Here is a 17,386-nt window from a genome sequence, read left to right on the forward strand (position 1 = left end):
CCCAGACTCGGCCGTTCAATTCTAAAGTGGTTCTTACTCTTTCCCCACTGCGACTCCGCCCAGTCCGAATTGAAGGAAAGAAGCCCTAAAATGAAGGGTGCCCTTCTTCGTCAGGGTAACGTAACACTAATTGCCTACGCAAAATTGGTGGAGAGAGCTACCAGGATCTCTCGAGGGCATCCTTTCCAAGACAAGGCTTGAGGAGGATCAAAGGGGAAGCCTGGCAGGCCGGGACCGGGGTGAAATGAGATGAGAATCTAGGGTTTGTTGCAACTTTGGGAAGAGGATCCCCGTTCCTACTGCATATGCCCTAGGGTTGGGGAACCGGCTAGACCTGAGCACTTGGGAACGCAGTGGAAATGCTACCTCATTGCTGAGTGTCTCAGAAATACATCCCTTACTTCCCACTCTGCCAAAGCCAGTGTCCTAATGGATAAGATCAGTTCCTGCCCTCAAGACGTTCAGAGTCTGGTGAAGTTAACAGCCGTGTACAAATAGATGATTAAGAAACAATGTAGTAGGGCTTCCCTGGTGGCGCAGTGGTTAAGAATCCACCTGCCAATGCAGGGGACACGGGTTAGAGCTCTGGTCCAGGAAGATTCCATGTGCTGCTGAGCAGCTAAGCCCATGGGCCACAACTACTGAGGCTGCGCTCTAGAGCCCATGCTCGGCAGCAAGAGAAGCCACGGCAATGAGAAGCCCGCGCACTGCAACGAAGAGTAGCCCTCGTTCTCCGAAAGCCCGCCAGCAGCTACAAAGACCCAATGCAAACAAAAATAAATAAAATAAATTTATTTTTAAAAAGATACAATGTAATAAATTACACAAACCTAGAGGTGGCTGGAGGAATATGTTTCAGAAAGTCAACTCCAGTAGCAGGTTGACTACTGGAGAAGGCTTAAGAATAAGCCTGTGGTTGCTCAGGATTTGTTGATTACAGGATTGTGGGGAGGATGGTAAGGGAAAGGGAGGAGTTGAGGATGAATTCTGGAAGCCATCAGAAATGTAGGAGGTAAACTGGTGTCATAATGGCAAAGGAAGTATAAGAGGATTGGTCAATAGTGTCAGATTCCAGAGAAACATTGAGTAAGATGAAGATCAAACAGCATCTCAAGAGCCTGAAATTCTCAAGGGTCCTGAGGGAGAAGTTTCCACTATGAGTGGATACAGAAGAGGTTCTTCGAGGAGTCTAAGATGTTTCAAATGGAAACAGGCCAACAGTCCCACTTCCCAAGAAGTGCGTCAGGAAGAAGCCACATCTTTGGACAAAGGAGAATTCTCAGGACAACTTGGGTCCCATTCTGTTGGTACACCTAGCACAGTGGGACCAACCAGTCTTCCTGAGGGAAAAGAAGCCTGGGGATGGGCACCCTATGAATATGATATGCAAGAAGAGATTTCCTTATCCATCTCAGCTTACCCTTCACCAGAGGACACAAACGGGAGAGACACCCTTTAAATGAAATATCTGTTCCAAAGGGTTTATGCAGCCTTCGGACCTGCAGGTTCACCAGCGAATCCACACAGGAGAGAAGCCATACTGCCGTGATTTCTGCCCCAAGAAGTTCATCCACGACTCCACGCTGCATGCTCACAAGAGGATCCACACCAAGGAGAAGCCTTTCCGACATGAGCACTGTGACAAAGTCTTTAGCCACAGCGGGAACCTCAACATTCACTGACACACTCACTCTGTGCACAAACCATACTTGTGTCCCAAGTGTCACAGTGCCTTCTGTCAGCTGGGGACTTTCAAACGCCACCAGAAAACACATTCCAAATGACTTTCCCAGGACCCCGCACTCAGGTCCAAGTCCCTTTTGCTCCAAGAAGGGAATTCAGGATGATTTGTCACCTCTGTGATACAAAGGATGGATGACATGTGAAGAACTTAGGAGGATACTGTAACCCAATGGGGTTCCATCCATGTGTATTAAAAGGATCTTTGAGTGATGACTTATCTTTCCCTTTGGATTTTGTTTTCTACTTTAGTATAGCCTATGTTTTTTAAAATAAGTTTTTGTTTGTGTGCTTTCAACAATGCATGTCCTAGTGGTTTTAAATACTTTATCATGAAACTTAGGCTGCTGCTGATTGTCTTCCTTTTAGGCATGATTTCATTGTAAAATAGGATGCTCCTGGCATGGCAGCCAGATAAAATATAGGAAAACAAGTGAAATTTAAATTTCAAATAAACAAATACGTTTTTTGTCAAAAAAAAAAATCAAACAACCTCACCTATATTCTGCAGTTAAGAGGTTACAGATGATCTTTGTAGGAAAGTTTCAGAAGAATGGAAGGAATGTTACAGCAGGTTGAAGAGCAAGAGGTATGGAAGTAAAGGCAACAAAATCTAGGCTCCTGGCTATCTTACAGAAGTAATATTTGGCATTCAGTGACAAATGATGATTTCAAGGTAATGCAGAGTGGAAGGCATGCCATCCATTATTCGCTGGGGGAAAAGCCTAGGAGGAAAGCACGTTTATTTGTGGATGGATATTTGTGTCTGTATGGATGCTGATCCAGGCAGGATACCGGATGTATTTACCCATTCCCAAGACCTCAAGGAGCATGATAGCCCTGAGGCCTGGAGCTTGCCTGCTACTGTGTAAAGGGGGCATATCCTCTTTGGACTCACCCCACCATCCTCCCAGTTCTTGGTTCCTCTGAGAGGCAGGGGACAGAGCCACATAATAATTTAGACCTATCAAATGGGAACTTCCATCCTTGTGAATTCAGGTACCTAGTACATTCTTTTTTTTTTTTTTTTTTGGCTGTGTTGGGTCTTCATTGCTGCACGCAGGCTTTCTCTAGTTGCAGCGAGTGGGGGACTACCTTCATTGCGGTGCTCGGATTTCTCATTGCGGTGGCTTCTCTTGTTGCAGAGCAGGGGTTCTAGAGCGCAGTCTCAGGAGTTGTGGTGCACGGGCTTAGTTGCTCTGCAGCATGTGGGAACTTCCTGGACCAGGGCTCAAACCTGTGTCCCCTGCATTGGCAGGCGGATTCTTAACCACTGCACTACCAGGGAAGTCCGTCTTTTTTTTTTTTAATATTTATTTATTTGGCTGTGACAGGTCTTAGTTGTGGCACATGGGATCTTCGTTGCTGCGTGCAGGATCTCTAGTTGTGGCATGTGAACTAGCATGTGAACTCTTAGTTGCAGCATGTGGGATATATTTCCCCAACCAGGGATTGAACCCAGGCCCCCTGCATTGGGAGCGTGGAGTCTTAGCCACTGGACCACCAGGGAAGTTCCCCTAGTACACTCTTGCAAGCTGTTTTAAAGATGTAGAACTGGGCAATTTCAGGTTTAGGACTAGGAAATATAATCAAACATTTAAAAAATATTTTCTTGTCTCTCTAGGGAATAGAAATACCTTATAGGGACTTCCTTGGCGGTCCAGTGGTTAAGACTTCACTTTCCAGTGCAGGGGTTGTGGGTTCAATCCCTGGTCAGGGAGCTAGGATCCCACATGCCTCACGGCCAAAAAACCGAAGCATAAAACAGGAGCAATATTGTAACAAATTCAATAAAGACTTTAAAAATGGTCCACATCAGACTTCCCTAGTGGCTCAATGGTTAAGAATCCGCCTGCCAATGCAGGGGACATGGGTTCGAGCCCTGGTCCAGGAAGATCCCACATGCTGCGGAGCAACTAAGCCCGTGTGCCACAACTACTGAGCCCGCGCTCTAGAGCCTGTGAGCCACAACTAGCGAGCCCACATGCCACAACTACTGAAGCCCGCACGCCTAGAGCCCGTTCTCTGAAACAAGAGAAGCCACGACAATGAGAAGCCCGCACACCGCAAGAAAGAGTAGCCCCCGCTTGCCACAGCTAGAGAAAGCCTGCGCACAGCAACGAAGACCCAACGCAGCCAAACAGTAATTAATTAATTAATTAATTAATTAGAAAACAATGATCCACATCAAAAAAAAATACCTTATAACATGTAAATCTAATATTCACCTCTCAGATTTGCAGGAAAGTAGAATATACAAAGTAGAAGACTGCCTCAAGATGAAGGAAAGGAGGTTAGGCAGGGAATGCAAGGAAGAGAATGCAAGGTCCAGAAAGAGGAGATTGCCACCAACCAATTCACTGATTCTTTTTTTTTTTCTTTTTTCTTTTTTTCTTTTTGGACACACCGCACGGCATGTGGGATCTTAGTTCCCCAACCAGGGATCAAACCTGTGCCCCCTGCAGTGGAAGCACGGAGTCCTAACCACTGGACCACCATGGAATTCCCCAATCCATTGATTCTAAATGCAAGAATATTGTTAATAACTGAAAGTGAGGCAAGCCAGTGTCCAAGTGTTTTATACAGAGCAGTGGAGGTGGAGACAAGGATGAACTCTAACAGCGCAGATGGGAAGCAAGCTGTTGGTTTGGTTCTCATGACTGAAGCCTTGAACCTCTCTCTTCTGTCTGCTCTGCTGCCCACTCCTCTGTAGGGTGAAAGTAGGAATGGATCTCCAGTCTGCAAGGATTGGTGGGGGGAGAGCATCTGGTTTTGGAGAGATGAAAAAGTGAGGCTACTTTGTCGTTGCTTCAGGCTTGGTGGGAGTAGAACAAACAGGACAAAAAACACTGGAACGTGGGTTTTGTGTGGGATGTGTTGGAACAGGTGTGGCAACACCAAACACTCCAGGGCTACATGAATCACGTGTAGTAATTCAGCCAGCAGCCACTACCTATCCCCTTAAGCCCGTCTGAGACAGTTTTATAATCCTACCACTCCCTCCTGCAACCTTCCCCACAACCCTCAAACCTCAGTGCCTACAGTTCCACAGAGTGGACTCCTTCCTAAACACTCCACCCACAGCTCCCAGCAGTGGGCCGAGTTTGGTGCAGAACACAACGACCGTTCATTGATCATTCAATAAACTGTTAAATACATGTTATGGGGAGGGTAATTGACAGGACGTTACTCCCCAAGCAGGCGCGGAAGGTAAATCCCTGTAAACACTTCTCAAAGGGTGCTTGCGTAGACTACCCGACCACAGTGACTGCGTTACTGCCACCGAGACACCAGCCGGATCGATCCAAGGCGCAGCTCACCCTCCCGGAGCAAGCTCTTGCATCCGACGTCCTGCCCACTTCCCCTCGCACCTCCCCTGACGGAAGCGGAAGCGGCGTGTGAGCCGCCTGGACGTCTGGCTCTCCGGCTCCCGAAGGCGCCCTCCTTCGCTGTGCTCTGTGCTTGTTGGTTTCCTGTCACCATGGCGCTGGCAGTCTTGCGGGTCCTGGAGCCTTTCCCGACGGAGACACCCCCGCTGGCGGTGCTGCTGCCGCCCGGGGGCCCGTGGCCTGCGGCGGGGCTGGGCCTGGTGCTGGCGCTGCGGCCTGCTGGGGAGAGCCCGGCAGGGCCGGCGCTGCTAGTGGCAGCCCTGGAGGGACCGGGCGCGGGCACCGAAGAGCAGGGGCCGGGGCCTCCGCAGCTGCTGGTGAGCCACGCGCTGCTGCGGCTCCTGGCCCTGGGCTCCGGGGCATGGGTGCGGGCGCGGCCGGTGCGGCGGCCCCCGGCGCTGGGCTGGGCGCTGCTCGGCACCTCGTCTGGGCCCGGGCTCGGACCGAGAGTCGGGCCGTTGCTGGTGAGGCGCGGAGAGACCCTGCCAGTACCCGGACCGCGGGTGCTGGAGACGCGGCCGGCGTTACAAGGGCTGCTGGGCCCAGGGACGCGACTAGCTGTGACTGAGCTCCGTGGGCGGGCCAAACTGGGTCCGGAGACTGAGGACAGCAGCCGGCCCCCACCCCCGCCGGTGGTGTCCTCCTTTGCGGCCTCTGGCACAGTCCGGCGACTCCGGGGAGTTCTGGGAGGGACTGGAGATGCACTGGGGGTGAGCCGGAGCTGTCTTCGTAGCCTCAGCCTCTTCCAGGGCGAATGGGTGTGGGTGACCCGGGCTGGAGAGTCATCGAACGGTTCCCAGCCACACTTGGCCACGGTGCAGGTCCTAGAGCCTCGCTGGGACCTCTGTGAAAGGCTGGGACCCAGCTCTGGGCAGCTGGGAGAGCCCCTCGCTGACGGACTGGCCCTCGTGCCTGCTACTCTGGCTTTTAATCTCGGCTGTGATCCCCTGGAGGTGGGAGAGCTTAAAATTCAGGTAGGATACCAGACTGAGGTCAGGAATGCTTCCTCGTCTTTATTCCCTCTTCTTTGTCTTAACTGAATTGGAAGATCAGAGCTGTAGAATTTAGGTCCCTTACTCCTTAGATCTTGGACTTTTCACTTACTGCCTCTTAGCCTTGTTTACCCATTCTCTACAATTAAAACATGTTGGTGGTGCATGGGAAGGGCTTTCACGATTTGGGTGAAAGGTGAAAATTACGGTCAAATTACCACTTGTATATATTAATCTACTAAATCTAATCAGTTGTTTGTTGAATTGCTGCAGTGTATCCAGTATTGTACTGGGTAGTATGGAGGAGGATACCTCCAGCTTTTGCTCACGCTATCCTTGACTTCAAGTTCCTTCCTATTCTTTTAGCCTCCTCGGTTAAAATCCTACCATGCTTTCCTTGAAGGCCCATCTAAAGGTGGCATTATCTTCTCAAAGCCTTATATAATCTCACCACCACAAATTTAACATTACTTCTTCTTACTATAGCATTTTGTATTGTACCTTTCAGAGAGCATTTATTTTATTGTTTTGTTATGATCATGTAATCTGTCTAATCCTCAACTGTACATTGTAAATTCCTTGAAGGGAAGGGCTCTTTATTATCTTTAGTGCTTGGTGTTTAAGTTTAATATTTTATTAAATATATCCAGGAGGAGTTTTTGGTTTCTGCCTTTTAAGAAGCTTACTTCAAGAAGGTAATTATTTTGGGGGTGCAAATATAGTCTACTGTTTAATTAAGCACCTGGTTGTATGGTTTAGGCCTACGCTGTTCAGTATGGAAGCCACTAGCCCCTTGGTGGCACTTTAAATCAACTGAAAGTAATGAAGTTAAAAATTCAGTTCGTTAATTGCTTTAGTCATATGTTGAGTGTTCAACAGCCACATGTTAATATAGAACATTTCTATCACTGTAGAAAGTTATATTAGGTAATGCTGGCATAGCCAGTTAGTGCTATGGGATGTCAAAAAGAGATATAAGATATGCACGAATGGGAGTTAGGTGTGGATTTCCTTCTGAATGGAGGAAAAATATTGGATTACTCAGACTGGAGCTCATTCAGCTAACGCAGCCCTTTCAGCTTCATTGTGATCATATCCTTTAACTACAGCCTGAATTCAGAGTGTCCCCACTAATGTCCAATTAATATTCCCAGTGGCTGCCTGGTGTCACTCAAATGACTTGTGGACATTAAATGTCTTTACTATTTCTCTGGCTCTGGGCCAGTATAAAGGTATTACGGAATGGTTATCTTTCCTGGTGAACTTTTTGGAGGGAGAGTGAGAAAAGTCAGAGTCAGAAATCTCTTCCTGGTGCCCACTAGAAGGAGAGGTTTCTGTTTTCTCAGGAAGATATAGGTATTCAGCTCTGCTACCTTAGGTCTCCTCTCCCACAAGCCTTATGGTTATGGGAAGGATAAAGGATGGAAGCAGAAATATTGATTGCTAAGGGATTGGGTAGAGCCTGACTCCTTGGGAGAAGGTTACAAGGTGGTGGTTATTTCTCTAATAGAGATACTTGGAGGGCTCCAGCACCCCTGAAGACAAAGGAAGCTGCTCAGTGCTGCCTGAGCCTCCGTTTGCCAAAGAGTTACACATCGAAATTGTGTCCTCTCCTCACTACAGCACTAATGGAACTTATGACCATGTTCTTTACCGGCACTTTCAGACACCCAGGTTAGCTGCGTCCCCCTTTCAGGAGGATAGCACCTTACCCTCATTGCTCTCCTCCTATCCCATGCCTTAGATTCAGGTACCACAGAGCATCTGATTTTAAAAAGCCACAGTTTAAGGCAATATTGTGGCTAGAAGCCTCTTGCTGTGTCAGGCGGACAATAGAGGAGTAATCTGGACCAGGAGGTGAATCCAGACATCCTAAACTGAGAAACCACTTTGATTTGGGAGGACCCCAAAGCAGCCGGGATCCTGCTTTGCCCCTCTCTGGTCTCTGATCCCCTCTCTAGCCTCTCTGCCATTTCCTGCAGCTCTTTCTAGGTCTGACTTGTTCTCTGTACAACTACTTGGGATCTCTGGGTGGGCAGTAGGCCCCTAAGAATAGTCTGCATGTTGGGGTTGGCTGTGCGGGCACGTGTCAGGCCCATGCTCTTGACTCCCATTGTGAGCTGACCAGGGCCACTGCTGTGTTACAGGGCAGTCCAGGAAGGGGATGTTCTGTGTGTGCCAACAGTCGGGCAAGTAGAGATCCTGGAAGGAAGCCCAGAGAAACTGCCCAGGTACGCAGCTGCCTCCTTTCCTACAGCCGAGATTCTTAACCTGGGTGCAGGAGTCCTCAACTTGGATGGAATAATTTTGTGCATAGGAACATGTTGTTGTTGTCACACATATTTCTGGACAGAAGGCACATACCTTCTTCAGGTTCTCAAATAGGTGTGTGACTGAAAAAAAGAATTAAGAACCACAGCCTACTAGCTTTTGGGGGTGTTTATCTTCAAATCGATTGGTGGTCCTAGATAAAGTAAAGCATTTAGAACAGCTTAATGGCCTAGACCAAGGTGGGATTCCTTGCTTTCCATTCTTAACCAGTGTTGTTTAGGCCACACCTCCGATACACTCAGCAGGAGGAGACCCAGGCCCTGATTTCTATCCTAATGGATGGAATGTGCACATGCTGCTTTCAATCCTGTCTCCCAAGGCAGGGGAGGGAGGGATTTCTGCTGTCCTTGGGAGGCCTTCCCTCTTTCCTTATCCTCAACAGAATGAGAAATAGAGCGTAACTGAGCTAGGGACCCAAAACAAGGAGTCCAGCCTTTCTCCTCCTCCTGTTGACTCTGACTACAGAAGTTGCATGTAAGATGGTGAGACGAAGAATTCAGAGACCACTTGGCCTTATGCGGAGGGGGAAGAATGTGTAGCTCCACACCCCAGGACTGATTTCCTGTAGGGATTTACTAGAAGGAGAAGACAGCTGGTAGGCACACTAACCCAACTTGCCAGGAAATCTCATTGAGGTGGTGGGACCCGCCTGCCGGAACTTGGGCATAAGAGCCATAGTGCCCAAGGTCCCGGGCCGAGCCAGCCTGGGCCCTCTGCCAAGAGAGGGACGCCTTGTCTGGAGCACCTGATTCGTCTTTGGTCGGTATTCAGAGCTGGGTTCTGGCCAGCACTCTGTCTCCCCAGTCTCAGGGCTATGGTACCCAGAGGAAGGGGCTGGTAGTGCCCTATGTAATCCCACTTGGCACTGCAGGGCACCTCTTTGAGCTTTCCCAGTTCAAATCTACAACTGGGTCCTGGTGGAGAATGCCAGGCTGCTGTCCGTCACTTCCTACTCTGTATCCCATCTTAAATACAGCAAATGTCTATGAGCTAGCTTTCTGTAGGAAAACTGCAGAATGCCCACCCTTTGTACTTTGAAAGGAAAATAGGCACTAGGCCCTCCTAAGACAGACTGGCAAGCCCGTCCTGTTCCTGGACCTCTGCCATTCCAGCCCCCTGGAGACCTGTCTCCCTCCTCTGGGTGCTGAGCACATGGTTCTTCCCCCCTGAGCAGGTCCTGGAAAGCAGGGTCGGGGTGGACAGGTGGGTCCAAGGACAGAGATGAGTGCTTTAGCCACACTTCTTGGACTTGGTAAGGGAAGCCCTGCAGGGAGGCTTCTGTGATCCCTGGCAAGGAAGTCCACTCTAGCCCCTTCAGACTCCCCAGCGTTCCACTTTCCCACGCCAGGCCTATGGGTTCCAGCTCCACTGTTTCCCATCTGGCTCTCGGGAACGCAACCCGGTGTTCCCCAGCAGTGTCCAGATATGTTCCAGAGGTCTGTCCCGTGTACTCACTGAGGTGGTCCCTCCACTCTCCGTGGAAGAGGGGTGGGCATGTCTCCCTCCCCCCTCCCCGCCCCAGTGCTGTTCCTCCTTGGATTCCACTGCCTGCCATATGCACTCTGACTCAGGATGTTCAGCTTGATTGACAGTCTAGGTTATGGACCCACCCATCATTTATTTATTTATTTATTTATTTCCATCATTTATTTATAATGAATAACAGTAGGACAGTTTTCCTTATGTTCTAGTTTTTACCACAGTCACTGCCTATGGTTATAGTTACATGAGTTTCATAATACTAACCTGGTATGCTTCCCCCTCCACCTGAAAGCATTCCCACCCCCACCCTCCTCTGCTGCCAGAGGGAGCAGTTCTGTGACTGTGCGACGCTGAGCAAAGGAATTTGCACCCTGATTGGACCTTAAAGAGGCCCAGGTTCTGTCATTGCTGTTCTGCCTGAGGATTAAAGATGGGAGTAGTTCATTTCTTTACCTGGAAAATTGGACTAGTGACTGCTATCTGCTACCCATCCCCTTAGCAGGCTGAGTAACCCTAACTCACTCTGACGCTAGCCAGTGACTGCACAGCCCTGGTTATGGCTGGGAGCTTTTGAAAAATACAAATGCTTGAGCCCCACCCCAGGCCTATTAGAGCAGCAGGGTGAGGCTGGGACCTGTGCAGTCTTTATTTTTTTCCAAAGGAAGGAAAATGTTAATTTTTTTCTTTCTTTTTTTTTTTTTTTTTTTTGCGGTACGCGGGCCTCTCACTGCCGTGGCCTCTCCCGTTGCGGAGCACAGGCTCCGGACGCGCAGGCTCAGCGGCCATGGCTCACGGGCCCAGCCGCTCCGCGGCATGTGGGATCTTCCCAGACCAGGGCGCGAACCCGTGTTCCCTGCATCGGCAGGCGGACTCTCAACCACTGCGCCACCAGGGAAGCCCTGTTAATTTTTAAATTGAGATATAATTCACATACCATAAAATTCATGCTTTTAAAGTGTACAGTTCGGTGGCTTTTAGTATATTCTCAAGGTTGTGCCATCAACATCGCCAATTCCAGAGCATGTTTATCACCCCAGAAAGAAACCCCTCCCCATTAGCAGTCACTCCCTGTTCCCTCCTTCCCTCAGCTCCTGGCAGCCACTAATCTACTGAATGGAATCATACAGTATTTGAGAGATGTTGATTTTTCTTTTTAAGTTTCACAGATAATTCTAATGTGCAGCCAAAATAGAGACTCATTAATCATTAAATGTCATTATGAAGGAATCTGCCTGCAATTAGATTTTGTGGATGCTTGAATAAGAGCCAAGGGACTCTTTCCTCTGAGGTTTTGGGTGGCCTTGGTGGGTACGTATTTGAGGGGGAGACTGTGTTCTGAAGCCAGTGAAAACAGATGGTCACTGCTTGGTGCAGGGGTGGCTGCTCCCATTGGAGTGGGTGGGCAGGCCATTTACTTGAAGAAACACACCCTCAGGTGATGTTGTCATGAGGGATGTGGAGGACAGGCACAGTTCCTGTGCTCAAAATGCATATGATTGGGCTTCCCTGGTGGCGCAGTGGTTGAGAGTCCGCCTGCCGATGCAGGGGACACGGGTTCGTGCCCCAGTCAGGGAAGATCCCATATGCCGCGGAACGGCTAGGCCCGTGAGCCATGGCTGCTGAGCCTGTGCGTCCAGAGCCTATGCTCTGCAACAGGAGAGGCCACAGCAGTGAGAGGCCCACGCACCGCAGGAAAAAAAAAATGCATATGATCCAGTCAGGGAGATAAGAAAGACCATCTGCTTTCCTTTTCCTCCACGTCCCCCACTTCCTCTCCACCTCCACCATGTCTAGGGACATTTATTTATGCTGCTCTTGAGTTTGTCCCTGCAGTGGACCTCTGACTGAGACAGCCACCTTGCCCTTGGGGAGGGGTGTGTGTGCTCTGGATCTGGGGTTCATTGGGCCTCTCTCCTGCAGGTGGCGGGAGATGTTTTTTAAAGTGAAGAAAACAGTTGGGGAAGCTCCGGATGGGCCAACCAGGGCCTACGTAGCTGACACCACTCACACCTCCTTGTACTTGGTGAGGCCCTAGCGGTGGGGGTAGACTTGGGGAAAGGAGCAGAAAGAACTTCTAGAGAACAGACTTATGGTTGCCAAGGGGGAAGGAGGGTGGAGGAGGAACGGACTGGGAGTTTGGGATTAGCAGGTGCAAACTATTATGTATAGAATGGATAAACAACGAAGTCCTACTATATAGCATAGGGAACTATATTCAGTATCCTGGGATAAACCATAATGGAAAAGAATATGAAAAATAATGTGTATGTTTATATAACTGAATCACTTTGCTGTACAGTAGAAATTAACACAACGTTGTAAATTAACCATAAAAAAAAAAAAAAAAAAAAAAAAACTTCTAGAAACTAAAGCTTCCTCCCACCTTTCACAGGTGGGTTCTACCCTGAGCCTTGTTCCAAGGCTCCCTTCAGGTGAATCCACTCCCTGGAGCAGCTTGTCTCCTCCAGGCCTGGAGGGCTTGGTGACGGAGCTCTGTGCTGCCCTGAAGCCTCGCCTCCAGCCAGGGTGAGTGAGGCCTCTGTGTGAGAAAAACCTGCTCAGAACGTCCCTGGAGGAGCGGCAGGCCAGACAACTAGTTCCTAATTCCCTGTTCAGAGTGGAATTAGGTGGACCTCCCTCCAACTGTTAGGCCCAGGCCACTAGCCCATGTCCTTTCTGTAAGCAAATTCCCAGGCTCCTTTCCTGGGATAACCACTGTCCTCCAGGGTCAGCTATGGAGGAAGAATCTCCATCGGGGACAACTGTCTCTGAGACTGCCATTCCCCTTGGGGAACCCACTAGCCATCCTGACCTTCACCATCCTGTACCTGAAAGACACAGGTCCTCATACCACTGGCCTAAGTGTAACCACACACGCCTCCCTAATTCCGCCCAGTACAATCCAAACCAGACAGAATAGCCAAGGCTTTCTTGATGACAAAAGAGAATTAGTCTCAGCTGCTGGATATGCTCCATGCCCCTACCAGAGTACCAAGGTGGTGTGGGAAATATGGCCTCACCATGTGGCGACAGCCCCGGGGGTTGGGGAGGGGGTTTGCTTCAAGGACGGTGTCTGCTTTCTGGATCCAAAGGGCCCTGTGTCACTAGGGACTCTCACATTTGGGCAGAATGGAGGAAACAAACGTCTCTTCTCTGGTTGCAGGGGTGCCCTGCTGACAGGAACAGGCAGTGTCCTTCTACGGGGCCCCCCGGGCAGTGGGAAGACCACTGCAGTCGCTGCCGCCTGCAGCCGCCTCGGGCTCCACTTACTGAAGGTGAGGGTCCCTGGAGAGTAGGTCCCAACCACGTCTCCTCCCTCTCCCCCTGGCTAGAAGCCTGACCCTGCCACCTCGGCCTAGTGGGCCAGTGGGTCAGGCATAGTCCCATGATGCTGAGCTACTGAGAGATGCTTTCAACAAGGAGGATGCTCCCAGGTTTTGGTGGACAGTCCAGGAAATGAGGTTAGGGTAAAGAAGAGTTAGGGCTCGGGCAGTGTTACCTTCCTCCCCCATCCCTGCCCTCCAAAGAGAGATGGCCTGTACCTTCTTGTGACTCCTCCCCCCATTCTCCTGCCCCAGTCACCCCTGCCCCCTTGCTCACAGGCCCATCGGGACCCCCTCCCCAGGTGCCCTGCTCCAGCCTCTGTGCAGACAGTAGCGGGGCTGTGGAGACAAAACTGCAGGCCACTTTCTCCCGGGCCGGGCGCTGCCGGCCTGTGGTTCTGTTGCTGACAGCTGTGGACCTGCTGGGCCGGGACCGTGATGGGCTAGGCGAGGACGCCCGTGTGGTGGCCACACTGCGTCGCCTCCTCCTGGATGAAGACCCCCTCACCAGGTATCATCCAGCGCTGGGCCTGGAAGGGGGTAGGGTCCAGGCCTCTCTTCATCACCCCCTCAGTGGCTTCTTAGACGTCTACCGCCCATCTGGCAGCTCTCCAGGCAACCCTGAGCTGAGGGGCATGGGGGTACCCAGAGGGAGGAGGATGCAGTCCCTGGTATTTCTTGGGGGACACTAAAGCACAGCCTCTGCCCTCACTGAGCGCCCTGTGTGGGGGGGATGCCCCATCCAGGAAGCTTTGGGGTGCCCATCTCCCTGTCCCCTCCCAGCCCTCCCCTCCTCCCTGCCCTCCTGCACCGGCCTCAGGACGAGGCAGTGCTCAGGGCCTGCCGGCCACCTTCCTGCCCTGAGCGCTGCCCTTTCCCTGTCTGCAGCTGCCCTCCCCTGATGGTCGTGGCCACCACAAGCCGGGCCCAGGACCTGCCTGCGGATGTGCAGACAGCGTTTCCTCACGAGCTGGAGGCGCCGGTGCTGTCAGAGGGGCAGCGGTTCAGCATACTGCGGGCCCTCACTGCCCACCTCCCGCTGGGCCAAGAGGTGAACCTGGCGCAGCTGGCACGGCGGTGTGCAGTGAGTACCCAGGCAGGATACGGGCCGCCCTGCACTCTTTGCCGGGGGTACTCAGTCCTGCTGCCATGCAAGTGTGCAGGTGAGGGTAGAGAACCCGAGGCATCAGTGATGGGCCTCTGCTCCAGCCAGGGGTCCAGCCCCCCATGGGTTCCTGCCTACCGTGCCCTGCTCACGTGTCCTCTCCTGTGGTTCCCCAGGGCTTTGTGGTAGGGGATCTCTATGCCCTTTTGACCCACAGCAGCCGGGCAGCCTGCACCAGGATCAAGAACTCGGGGTAAAGAAATTGGGCACAGGAGGGGCAAGGCGGCAAGAGGCGGTATGGGTGGGTAGGGGCTGGTGAGGAAGGGAGGAGGGTGAGGGCCCTTATGGGGAGGAGACCTCAGGTTGGGTCCTCCAGAGGCCTCCCTGGATTTTCCTTTGCAGCTGGGCAGGTGGCTTGAGTGAGGAGGATGAGGGGGAGCTGTGTGCTGCTGGCTTTCCTCTCCTGGCTGAGGACTTCGGGCAGGCGCTGGAGCAGCTGCAGTCAGCTCACTCCCAGGCTGTCGGAGCCCCCAAGGTAGACACTCCAGGTGCTTGGAGGTGGGACCGGAGCTCCCTCCACCAGCACGTGCCCAACTGTGCCCTTTCCATCTCCTAGATCCCCCTGGTGTCCTGGCACGATGTGGGTGGGCTGCAGGAGGTGAAGAAGGAGATTCTGGAGACTGTTCAGCTCCCTCTAGAGCACCCTGAGCTGCTGAGCCTGGGCCTGAGGCGCTCCGGCCTTCTGCTCCACGGGCCCCCTGGCACGGGCAAGACCCTCCTGGCCAAGGCAGTAGCCACTGAGTGCAGCCTTACCTTCCTCAGGTGGCGAGGGGGCCTGGCAGGGAGGGCGGGTGGATTGGGGGCAGCGGCAGGGGGCAGGAGGTGTGTCGTGTGTTTCTGCATCTGAGGAGTCTCACCCTCTCCCATCCCCTCCCTCAGCGTGAAGGGGCCGGAGCTGATCAACATGTACGTGGGCCAAAGCGAGGAGAATGTACGGCAAGGTGAGCGGGGTGTGGGGGCAGGGCTTCTGGCCCCTGAGCCGCCCCTACCCTCAGGCTGCTCGCAGTCACTGCTAGTCTTCTTCTCCCCAGGTCAGGTTCCTGCTGGGTGGGGCCTCTTACCTGAACTGCTAGTGACGAATTGTCAACATGGGTTTCCCTCCCCATCTCCTGACTTCAAACCCCCCTGGGCTTCCCCGTCCTGTGGGCCCTTCTCTCTCCTAAGTGTTTGCCAGGGCCAGGGCCGCAGCTCCATGCATCATCTTCTTTGATGAACTGGACTCCTTGGCCCCAAGCCGGGGGCGAAGTGGAGACTCTGGAGGTGTGATGGACAGGTGGGGGTCTGAGCCAGAATGGAATCTGGGGTCCAGGACAGAGGGATGTGAGACAGGGTGCACTAGTCTTTGGAGCCCAAAGAGTTCCTGCCCTTCTGGTTCTGCGATAGTATAACGGAAGCTAAAAGGGGCCGTGGAGTTGGGTGTGGGGCGTTGAGGAGAAGGGGGCCTGTGTGGAGGGGTACACAAAGCACAACCGGGCAGGGGGCCCTGTGGAGACAGCCTGCAAGGAGCACCACAAGCAGGGCAGAGGCTGAGGATGCACCAAGCACTCTCTCACCTTCACTTCCTCCTTTACAGGGTGGTGTCTCAGCTCCTGGCCGAGCTGGATGGGCTTCACAGCACTCAGGATGTCTTTGTGATTGGCGCCACCAACAGACCAGACCTCCTGGACCCTGCCCTCCTGAGGCCCGGCAGGTGTGCACCCCCGCCAGGCCCATTTGGGCCTGTCCCTTGACCCCCATCCGGTGCCTCTCCACCCTCATGCCAGGCACCCTGGCACTCACACCCACCTGTCTCCCTCAAGGTTTGACAAGCTGGTGTTTGTGGGAGTGAGCGAGGACCGCGCCTCCCAGCTGCGTGTTCTGAGCGCCATCACGCGCAAGTATGCCCTGTTAGAGGGAGACCCCCACAGGGCTTGAGCCTTGGGATGGGTAGGGGATAAGTGCAGAGTGCACAATAAGCTGGTCAGGGATGCCTTCTGACAGAGTAGGGGATGCCAGGTAAGTCTCTTTCTTTCCTGTATCCCCACAACAGATTCAGGCTCGAGCCCTCTGTGAGCCTGGTGGACGTGCTGGACCACTGCCCGCCCCAGCTGACGGGCGCAGACCTCTACTCCCTATGCTCCGATGCCATGACAGCTGCCCTCAAACGCAGGGTTCGGGACCTGGAGGAAGGTGAGCCGCTCACCAGCCCCAGAGGTCAGCCAAGGACCTAGTGGGCACCAGGCCTGGTTCTGGATTTCAGAGGAGGGACTGTTGACCACTGGGGGACTCTGGGCAAGAAGGTGCCTACCAGGGTACTCCCCTGCTTGGGCAGAGACCACAGCCTCTGTGCCCCAGCTGGCCTCACCTCCCCTTGTCACCCCCAGGCCTGGAGCCCGGGAGCTCGGCACTGCTGCTCACCATGGAGGACCTGCTGCAGGCTGCGGCCCGGCTACAGCCCTCGGTCAGCGAGCACGAGCTGCTCCGGTACAAGAGCATCCAGCGCAAGTTTGCTGCCTGCTAGGAACCTCCTGCAGCCTGAGACCCTGCCCGCAGGGGCTAAAGGTATCTCCACAGAGACCTGAGAGAGCAAAGGCTCTTTCTCAGGCCAGTGCCACCGACCCACCTGAACGCTGCCTACCTCCAGGCACTGCCTTGAGTGCCGAGTGGCATCAGGAGCCCCGAGAGAGCTCAGGAGGCATCCTCTGCCCACCTGTCCGCCCTCCAGGCCAGCTCCAAGACTAAGGCCCCTCTGCTCAGGAGGAAGGATCAGGTCCTGAGGGAGCCCCATCTGTGGCTGAAAATAAAGCGTATGCCGCCCCCTGCTGGTGTTGTGGTGTAAAAGGTTGGCGTGGAGAAGAGCAAGCCGGTGGCGGAGTAAACTCAGGGGAGGGCAGGGTGGGCACCGCAGGAGCCTGATCCTTTTGATACAAACACAAGGTATACAGGACCTGAAAAAGGCATAAACTATATTGTTCAGCCTTCCAT

At 52.7% G+C, this 17,386-nt stretch overlaps 1 protein-coding gene and 1 pseudogene across 2 annotated transcripts; both read left to right on the top strand.

The window, feature by feature from the left end:
- The first annotated feature begins 980 nt into the window (after window positions 1–980).
- Window positions 981–1,959, top strand: LOC132497895 (zinc finger and SCAN domain-containing protein 5B-like; annotated as a pseudogene).
- A 3,154-nt stretch (window positions 1,960–5,113) lies between these two features.
- Window positions 5,114–17,219, top strand: PEX6 (peroxisomal biogenesis factor 6). 2 transcript variants are annotated; one of them, XM_060110332.1, is made up of 17 exons: window positions 5,114–6,103; window positions 7,632–7,795; window positions 8,269–8,352; window positions 11,855–11,957; window positions 12,327–12,460; window positions 13,098–13,209; window positions 13,560–13,768; window positions 14,146–14,341; window positions 14,539–14,615; window positions 14,765–14,897; window positions 14,979–15,184; window positions 15,302–15,363; window positions 15,587–15,695; window positions 15,996–16,112; window positions 16,222–16,299; window positions 16,452–16,591; window positions 16,786–17,219. In XM_060110332.1, the coding sequence occupies exons 1-17, from the start codon at window positions 5,222–5,224 to the stop codon at window positions 16,920–16,922; spliced, it is 2,943 nt and encodes a 980-aa protein (XP_059966315.1). In that variant the 5' UTR covers window positions 5,114–5,221; the 3' UTR covers window positions 16,923–17,219. The 2 variants fall into 2 exon arrangements, with proteins under 2 accessions (XP_059966315.1, XP_059966314.1); XM_060110331.1 differs by having other exon boundaries at window positions 5,138–6,103; window positions 14,146–14,308.
- Window positions 17,220–17,386: the final 167 nt, after the last annotated feature.

This window comes from Mesoplodon densirostris, chromosome 10, assembly GCF_025265405.1.
Source record: "Mesoplodon densirostris isolate mMesDen1 chromosome 10, mMesDen1 primary haplotype, whole genome shotgun sequence".
NCBI classification, from domain to species: Eukaryota; Metazoa; Chordata; class Mammalia; order Artiodactyla; family Ziphiidae; genus Mesoplodon; species Mesoplodon densirostris.